We start from the raw sequence: 9,777 nt of genomic DNA on the forward strand, positions 1-9,777 counted from the left end.
TGAGTAAAATATGCATGAACCAACTCAAAATTGACCCTATGTTACGGGTTTAAAAAATCTTTAACCTAAACAAAAAAGTTTAAACATTGAAAAATTGTAACCTATTCATTTTGAGTTTAAAATTAAGTTAACAAAAGAGATTAATTTATATGCACCGACGGTATAAATAAGTTTTACACCATCATTCAATCACATCATTTCATTTTGTTATCTCACAATTAATTTTAAATTTAATAATATTTAAAATAGAAAATAGAAGGTTGTGATTGAATGACACATTAATCTCAAAAAAAAAAAAAAAAACTAATTTCATTGATTTGAATTCAAGTCTTATGTATCTACCATCATTTCAAACGAGTATGAAAATCCAAACCCTGAGCTATTAATAAGCCTAAATTCTCGAATATTCAGCAAGCAGTGCCGTCAGTCATGGAATCTTCAGCGCTCTCACGACTCACCAATCTCCGGCGACACTTCGATTCAGCTGACACCGCCACCAAGGTATGTAACATGATCATGGATTTCTTACACAACAATCGTCATTAGTATTTGTTGCAACATGTTTTTCGAATTCATCCATGTTATGCTGTTCCCCTTTGAAACCCTTCATTCGTTTGTGTATCATTGTAGTGAAACATGATTTCTAAGCAAAGTGTAACACTGGTTTGGTTTATAGGGTACTGGAGTCAATGCTGGTGGAGGGTCAATGAAGGTGAAGGTAGCTTCTGAGGTTTCTGAAGCATTGTCACAAGGGCGTGCCGTTGTTGCGCTTGAATCTACCATCATTTCCCATGGTTTTATATATATCCTATTCATATGATTTTTGTTTTTGTGTTTTCTTTTTCATGTTCTATAGCCAAAGCTTAGTTGTATTTGGAATAAGCTCTTATTTGTTTGTTTTGTATTGTAGGTATGCCATATCCTCAAAATTTGGAAACTGCGAAGGAGGTGGAAGGTATTGTGAGAGAGAATGGTGCGGTTCCTGCAACTATTGCGATTTTAGATGGCACGCCTTGTATAGGTATTTATTATAATCTTTATATAGTTTCTATGTTCAATTACTGTTTCATATTTTTACCATTTATTTGTAAGAAGAACAAGGGCTCTGGATTTGAAATGGGTGCCAATGATCCTCGGAAGAGACTGAGAAAAAAGTCGCTCACAAACACACACACACCCCTCACGAGTTCACTGAGTGTACAGGATAAACCAAATAGTTTGTTGTCCCATTTGACTTTGCTGAATGATTTAGAATGTTATATTGTAGCTTTTCATTTAAATTTGACAAACTTTCTTTAGCCTTCTTATTTTATGTGGATAGGTCTAAGTGTGGAAGAACTTGAAAGGCTGGCTACTTTGGGAACCAGAGCTCAAAAAACAGCTCGAAGGGACATTGCTTTTGTTGTGAGTGATTTTGGTATCATCATACACCACATTTATATTTATATATAAATGTCTATATGAATGTCCTTAGCATTAGCAACCGATCGGCAAATTTGTGGGCCGAGCTGGATTTGAACCAGCGTAAACATATTGCCAACGAATTTACAGTCCGTCCCCATTAACCGCTCGGTACATTATGGTTGCGAGAATTCCTTGGAATTATAAAATGCCCCGTCCTTCCCATAAATCTTCTTCTAACCTAAAGAATTTGAAAGATGTATTTCTTGTTCATACTTCATATTACTCATTTGCAAACAATGTACTTACATCTACATTTGTTTTAAAAAAAAGGACACAAGATTTCAGAATACATCATTATCATAAAGGGTCTAACATTAACGCTAAATAAAGCTCAACATATAGGTTGTAGTTAAAAGAACCAATTAAATGAATAAAAAGATCATTCTGGCATCATATAAGTAGTTTATTTGCTTAAACTCACTCACACGTTCCCTCAACAATGCAGTTTTTACTGCTGATAGTGATTGAAGAGTTAATTAGCGGGTTCTTCTGATATTGTGGCTGAGACTTATGGGTGATGAGTTGGATTCAACTAATATCGCAGATTCTTGCAAGCATTTGAGATTGCTTTTTTGAAGTTGAATCTTGATTCAGACGACACTATAATGCTTATTCTTTTCATTATCTAAATTTTTCTTGACAGGTTGTCAAATTTTTTATTGTCCGTATATGTTCTATATTAAACATCAAAATAACCTTCACTCCTTCAGAAGTGAAATTTCCATGTTAGTGCTATAAGATTAAAGGGTATAGTACCTTTTACTATGATTTTAATACTAATATTTGTTGCTTTTAGGTGGCTAGTGGTGGAAATGGCGCTACTACTGTTTCTGCAACAATGTTTTTTGCTTCTATGGTACTGTATCCAAAGTTGCTTATTGTGATCTGTTTCTCGCTCAGTCCTTGTATCATGTCATTTTGGTTTCACTACCTGTGCTTTTTTTAAATTTTCTGCAGGTTCATATTCCTGTCTTCGTGACTGGGGGGATTGGGGGAGTCCACCGCCATGGGGAATATAGTATGCTAACCTCCTTTATCTTTAAGAATTGGTTTTCATTATGGATGCTGTCAAATCTTGTAAGATGCGATATTTTCTGGTCTAGAAGTTGGGGCCACATATATTAATCAACCTTTGCATGTTTTACTTATTATTGTTGCCATGGAGGGTCCATGGAAAACCTGCAATTTGCAAGTTAAACAATGGAAAGGGAGACTTAAGCCTTGGACAAAGTTCAGCCTTTCAAAGAAGAGACCTTAGAATATTTTTTTGAAGGCTAATAATACATGTTGTAACTTGATGTAATTTATCACGCAAATAAGTAACCACACTTACAAAGCAATAATTACATTGGAATGGTCCTTTAATTAATTTTTAAAATAATTTCTGGTAATTAAACATCAAAATTGCTCCGTGGCTGTAAAAAATATCAAAGGAGCCAATATATAGTGGAAATGGGAATGTTTCTTTATAGAACAGTTCAGTTGCATTGTAGAAAAGTTTGTTGCCATCTAAGAACTTAAGAACTGAAAATGCTTCTTATTATTATTATTATTATTTTTATTATGGGGGTCTCTTGAAACTAGTGTAGCATTTTTATTGAGCATAATATTCCATTTATCTTTGGGCAGCTATGGACATATCTTCAGATCTCACTGAGCTTGGCAGAACACCAGTCGCAGTTATATGCGCTGGTGTAAAATCAATATTAGATATTCCCCGGACCCTTGAATATCTGGTACCTATTTACTTCTATGCTGATATTACAGTAGTTCAGCATACACTATCAATTACAGCTTATACACATTGTTTTTATCTTGAATAGGAAACTCAGGGAGTTTGTGTTGCTGCTTACAAGACCAATGAATTTCCTGCCTTTTTCACAGAATCAAGTGGCTGCAAGGTACATTAAATTGGGTTTTCTTAAGAATTTCTTAAGCTTGTTAGATACTTGAAGTAATGTCAAACAATGATTTGATCAGGTTTTACTTTTACCACCAGAAGGCAAATGCGTGGGAATTTCAATCGTATTTTTCCATCATCTGAACAAAATCAAATAAATATTATCTTTCATATTCTTCCTTGTTTGGTTAATATGCCTTTCAGTGAAATATTATAATAAAAATTAACTAAGCAGATAAACTCTCAATATAGTTGAAACAATTACAACATCCATGATTCATTAACTTAGAGAACCTCAAGTGACGGTTCAAGCAGAAACAATAAATTCTTCTCCTTTGTAGTTAGCATCACATGAATCAACAATTTAATGCATGCAAATTTAGATGATTCATCATGGGCTTGACACAGATGGTGATTGAATGTTTTCTGCATTCATATACGATGCAGATGATTCTCGCACGATTGGGTTTTGCCTTCAACCCAGGTTGGGTCTTGCATTAAGAAAATATTTTTTCTTTCTTTTTTGTTCGTTAGCCGAAATGGTGGGAAGGTGCCAAAACCTTTTGTCTGCCTCAATTTTAAAGAAGCCCAACTCTTTCTCCCTTGTTTTTCTTTCCCTCTGCTTCTCAACTCATGTGGGAAACATTATGCTCCCTTGCATTCCATTCTGCTGATCCACTCTCTTGTTCTCTTCTGCGGATGATTTTTCTAACACGTCTGCTTTGTGCTGCTGTGTTGTGGTGGTGTAGTACAATGAGGCATATTAAATATTGAAAAAGGAAGGAAGATATTGATGTTGCTTGTAACCAAAGTTAAGCATCTCTCTAAAAGACTCTAAATATTAATTTCTTTTGAATTTAGATTTCAATTTGCTGACTTTGTAATGAGTTATTTTACGTCAAAATGTTTGTAATGTTTCATATGTGAAAAATATATTTCCTGTTATTTTAACATTTGATATGAATCTTACCATTCACTATGTGTTTCAAATTTCAATTCACAGTTCTTTATAATAGGCCTTTTGATTTATAGTTCAATACCTGATTTCACAACCATATTTCAAATATCACTGTTACGGCAGCATTTTAAGATTTGTTTTTAGTTATCTGCAGGACTGGAATGTAGACATTAGATGTACAAAAAACGGGTTTAATTGACAATCTATTATTTGGTCATGGCATAATTTCCAGGCTCCATGTCGAGTAGATACCCCTGAAGACTTTGCTCGCATAATAGGCAAGAGAAACATCCTTTTTCTTTTCAGTGAAAATTTGTGTTTTAAGTTTGAACACAGCATCTCTATGATTTCTTTTAACTTTTATACTCCTAGCAGAAGCTAACGTCAAACTCAAGCTTGGATCTGGAATTCTTCTAGCAGTTCCTATTCCACGAGAACACTCAACTTCTGGACACGTAATTGAATCTGCCATTCAAAAGGCCCTTGAAGAAGCTAGGTGAATTTTGTGTTCTCTCTCTTTCTTCTCTCTATTTATGATGACATCATATGTAAGTTGTACATTAATGGCCTGTTTGGTGTAAGAAAATGTTTTATATTTTCTTTTTCTTTTTTTTTATTACAAAAATAACACCTTATATTTACTTTATTTCATGTTTACACATGTTTGTACAGAAGAATGTATTCATGCTTTCTGTTCAAATATTGAAAATAGAAAATAAAGTGAAAACAATGTGACACGTCTAAATAAAAGTCAAAAAAGGAAATGAAAACAGAAACTGTTTTTTCAAACCTAACAAACCCTGTCATTGCTTATTAAAAGGTTTACTAATACTTTCATCATATATTTTGGATTGATTTTTCTAAAATTAAATTCATTTTATGACACTTGTAGGGAAAACAATATAACAGGAAATGCCCAGACTCCTTTCTTACTTGCTAGAGTAAATGAGCTGACTGGAGGTGCCTCACTTGCTTCAAGTATCCTCTTTTAAAGTTTTTCAACAATAAATTAATAAAAGAAAAAGGGGGTAACCTGGTGCTGTAAAGCTCATGCCATTTTAGGTCTATTATAGGCAACCTTTATGCAACCTTTACCTCACATTTCCAATAGGTTGATTCCACAATTCAACTCATTGTGTCCAGGGTCCCCTTCTCAACAATACATTATTATAATATCATTAATTACTATTGTTAATGTGATTTCAAACGTCAGATCTGAATTGAATATTTGACCTAGTCTTGAAGCAAATCTTAACCACATTTAGACATTGCTCTTGTGAAGAATAATGCCCGTGTGGGAGCTAAAGTTGCTGCAGCCCTTGCTCAATTAAGGGAAAATAGTCAAAGGTGAGCTTATACTTTCTTGATCGATGTTACCAGTTCAGCAAGAATATGGAAGGAACTGATCCATATCGTTGTAACTGGAATTTTTGTGATCCTCAAACAGTTTCTCTGGTGCGAACCTTATTGTATCAGTTTTTTCTTTGTGCCAGTTATATTTGCTTTAATGAGATAAGCATGTAATGTAGAAGAAAACTATCTATTGTAAATCCCTAATTAACTTACAGGAAGCATGTTGTGTGGAGTTTTCTTTTTTACATAAAAAAAATTAATAGTAATAAAGAAATCTCTACTTGAGATAGACAGATCATGAGAAAAGCAAGTTCTGTGCTTCATGTAAACAGCTTTTACTGTTGCATATAGTCTACAATGCACAAATACCTTAAAACTTGTGACATATCTGTACTGTATCCATATGCAATACCGACAACATTCAAATAGTTGGCAATGGCATATCCCATGTTTTGGATATCCACCACACTCCAAGTACTGCACCTAAAAAAATCGAAATATTAACTATGGTGTTCTCACCAGTTTATCTCCCATAAAAACATATTCTCACTTTTGCAGTCTTACTATCATCCAAATTTTTGCATATTTTATTGAATAGTTTCTATCAGAAGATTTCCATTCTTTGTATATGACTTGATTCTTATCATCTATCAGTTGAGCATAATCCATCTCTTCCATTTAAGTGGAACTAGGTGTAACTTCCGTTCCGCTTTCACCCTCTCTAACACACTCAAATTACTTCTTGTGGTTCTCAACTGATGTGGTTTGCTTCAAAATCCAAATCGCCTCATACGGTTTCACGTTATTGGTGCTAGGAGATTGAGTGTAGTGACACATATTATTTGTTAAAAGTGAAGAAGTCAAGAGGCATTGGACGGAATTTGTGTCTTAACTACACTACGGAGTGTATTATATATAATATATAATAGGTGCAATAAATATGCAAAATAATTGTTGATTTACAATGATTACATTACCTAATTACGATTAATAAAATATTTCCTACATATTTATAAGTGTTAAGCCAAAATTACAAGTACTACAATTCTCGACACCATGGTGCAAAAGTGGTTGCTCGACAGAAAGGGTTGGGCAAAGCCGGCAACTCAGCACACGATGTCCCTCAAAGACAAGTTAGTAAAAGCCATAACTCGACACACTCAGAAGATGAAGAAATCTCGATCATCTTAATGGAAGAGGCAGTTACCGAATAACCAGCAACTACAAGCACGTGCGTACACCCACGATGCCACGAATAGCAACGGTTGCCCACGACTCGGAACCATCCACGTGGCAATAGAGTCACGTGCGCGAAGACCATCGGCTAAACGTGGGGTATGGCGCCAACATTCAAAACCCACGAAGCCATCGTGCATCCAAGGAAAACCGCCAAGAGGGCAGAAAGAACAATATAAATAGAGGAAGCAGCAGCAGAAGAAGGGGTTCCCAACTCAAACTCTGAGAAATTCACCAGAAAGCTCTAATGTCCGCATCAATGAGACTCAAGGAGCAAAACGTGATAATGGAGGAGTATGTTGCAGAACCAACGCTTTAATTTCCCTGCATTTCAGTTTGTTAATTCCCAGTTCTTATGTGTAGCTTGTTTTGTCGAAATTTGCTTTCATGTTATTTTAGTTTGCTTGACTGTTTTGTAATCGACTCATATTCAATAAAGTTCAGTTTCGTTTGAAGTTGTTTATTGTTGTCGAGAACACATCCGTTCACACACTACACTTTGGCAAAGCGTTTTCTCAAAAGGACCCTGAAATCTAAACTTCCTTTAGTCGAACTAAGAGGATATTTGTTTACCAAAAATCCGTGTAAACAAATTGGCACGCCCAGTGGGACCGTTTTTGTGAAAACTAAGTTTTACAGAAGCGTTTTGTGTGTTTTGTTTGCTGCATGCTATTTGGTATTTGCTACTTGCCTTGATTGTGATTTATATGCACCTGAGAAGTGGTAAGACTTTGAGTATGACAAGTAATCGAGGAAGAACCTCCCCTCAAGGATCTAACGTGGGTAATCAGAGTAGTCCCGGGGGAAGTAGTGGTAATAATAATGAAGAAGTGTCTACTGGAATGGGGCATGGCACCACTATGCCAACCCAGAATGTAGCAATTTCTGCAGTTGCAGAAATGCCTGTATCTACATCAGTACAGGCACAAATTGTTCCAACAGTTACGAGGGAAAACATGCCTTATGGTATGCCTACGTCTATGATGCAAGGCATACAAGGCACGTATTCGACGTTCCCTGAAAATGTTCCTCCATTCGGCATACCCCCTTTTGGGGCAAATGGAACAATGCTAAATTTGGGGAGTCGAGTTAGCCCTTCTATTCCTGGATCTAGTTCACAAATTTATTTATCTACAGGTATGAACACTGGTTCACTTCAAGCCATTAGGCAGCAAGTAGATGATAGTAACCATGAAATGGTTAACATGCTATCTCGACAGATAGGTGAGCTAATCAACCCTGTGCTCCAAAATAATAATGCCAATAATCAGCATTTGGCACGACAGATGGATCGTTTGGCGACAGCCCTGGGGGCACCAGTCGAAATCCAACCGGCACCAGGGATTAACCAAATCCCGTTGCCTAACCATGTCCCTGCCCCGGTGCGCTATCAGGCGCCGCAACACCAAGAGATGAGGGCAAACCCTTTGTACGAGGCAATGCAACCACCATTGCAAAATATGTATATGGTAAACAGGGAAGAACACGCTGATGGTGTGCTAGAAAGAATTCGACACCAGAACGCTGGGGGGCAACAAAATGTTGCTGCTGTGGTGGAGCAATTGTTGAACCAACATGGTTTCAACGTGGGTTTCGCGAATAGACCCCATTTTGTGTCAGCCTTTACAGAGGAGGTTCTCGAATCAGAACTTCCTCGAGGCTGGAAGGTCCCCAAATTCACTAAGTTCTCGGGGGATTCAGGAGAGTCCACGGTAGAACACATAGCCAGGTACCAAATCGAAGCAGGAGACCTAGCCATCAATGAAAATTTAAAAATGAAGTACTTCCCGAGTTCTTTAACCAAGAATGCATTTACCTGGTTCACCACCCTCGCTCCTAGGTCAGTCCACACATGGGCTCAGTTGGAAAGAATTTTCCATGAACAGTTCTTTAGGGGAGAGTGCAAAGTAAGTTTGAAGGATCTGGCTAGTGTTAAAAGAAAACCAGCAGAGTCTATTGATGATTACCTAAACAGGTTTAGGATGCTTAAATCTCGATGTTTCACCCATGTCCCTGAACACGAGCTAGTTGTTTTAGCCGCTGGTGGTCTAGAGTATTCCATTAGAAAGAAAATCGACACTCAGTATATTCGAGATATGTCTTTACTCACAGATAGAGTGAGGCACATCGAATTACTAAAGGCCGAAAAGTCCGAGGAAAGGGCCAAGACTACTAAGTGGCCAAAGAAGGAGAAGGTAGCGTACATAGACGCGGATTCAGTATGTCAAAATCCATGTGTCTATCGAGAAGTCCCTGCAGACGTCGATTTAAATGATGTCAATCTGGCTGAACTTCAGCCAGGGGATCCTTATGTTTGTAAAGCATTGAAACCACGTGAAAACAAACTTGGGGAGGAAAACCCCAAGAACACGATTCCTGCTGTGAAAACTTATACTTTTGATGTGACCAAATGTGATGCAATCTATGATATACTTGTGTCTGATGGTTTGCTTGTGGTCCCTAAAGACCAAAAACTTCCTTCTCCTGAACAAAGGAAGGGGAAGAAATATTGCAAATATCACAACTTTTTTGGTCATTGGACCTCACAATGTGTTCGTTTCAGGGATCTTGTGCAGGGAGCATTGGACTCGGGAAGGCTCAAGTATGACGAAAAAGCCAAAAGTCAAATGAAGATTGACTCCGACCCACTGCAGGTAGCTGAAGCCAACTACGTGGAACCTTTCTACATTGGCATGGTCGACATTTCCGAGAAGCTGAATCTGGGCCTGACACTCGAGGAGGCAAAGGAGGAAAACACGGCTGTCGAAGAACCAGACGTCGTGAAAGAAGTGAACTTGGAAGAGGTTTACCCCAAGGCTGGAGAAACCCTTGTCGAGTTTCTATCCCGCAGCAAAGATGGCGAGAA

The 9,777-nt window shown here is 37.2% G+C and overlaps 1 protein-coding gene across 2 annotated transcripts; it reads left to right on the plus strand.

Moving 5' to 3' along the window:
• Positions 1 to 341: 341 nt before the first annotated feature.
• On the plus strand, positions 342 to 6,136 carry LOC130749249 (pseudouridine-5'-phosphate glycosidase). 2 transcript variants are annotated; one of them, XM_057602579.1, is made up of 12 exons: positions 342 to 501; positions 677 to 794; positions 911 to 1,021; positions 1,322 to 1,404; positions 2,261 to 2,320; positions 2,422 to 2,482; positions 3,094 to 3,200; positions 3,288 to 3,365; positions 4,555 to 4,600; positions 4,698 to 4,818; positions 5,215 to 5,300; positions 5,588 to 6,072. In XM_057602579.1, exons 1-12 carry the CDS (start codon positions 430 to 432, stop codon positions 5,671 to 5,673), a joined length of 1,029 nt encoding a protein of 342 aa, XP_057458562.1. In that variant the 5' UTR covers positions 342 to 429; the 3' UTR covers positions 5,674 to 6,072. The 2 variants fall into 2 exon arrangements, with proteins under 2 accessions (XP_057458562.1, XP_057458563.1); XM_057602580.1 differs by lacking the exon at positions 5,215 to 5,300 and having other exon boundaries at positions 5,605 to 6,136.
• Positions 6,137 to 9,777: the final 3,641 nt, after the last annotated feature.

Source organism: Lotus japonicus, chromosome 3, assembly GCF_012489685.1.
Source record: "Lotus japonicus ecotype B-129 chromosome 3, LjGifu_v1.2".
Classification (NCBI taxonomy): domain Eukaryota; kingdom Viridiplantae; phylum Streptophyta; class Magnoliopsida; order Fabales; family Fabaceae; genus Lotus; species Lotus japonicus.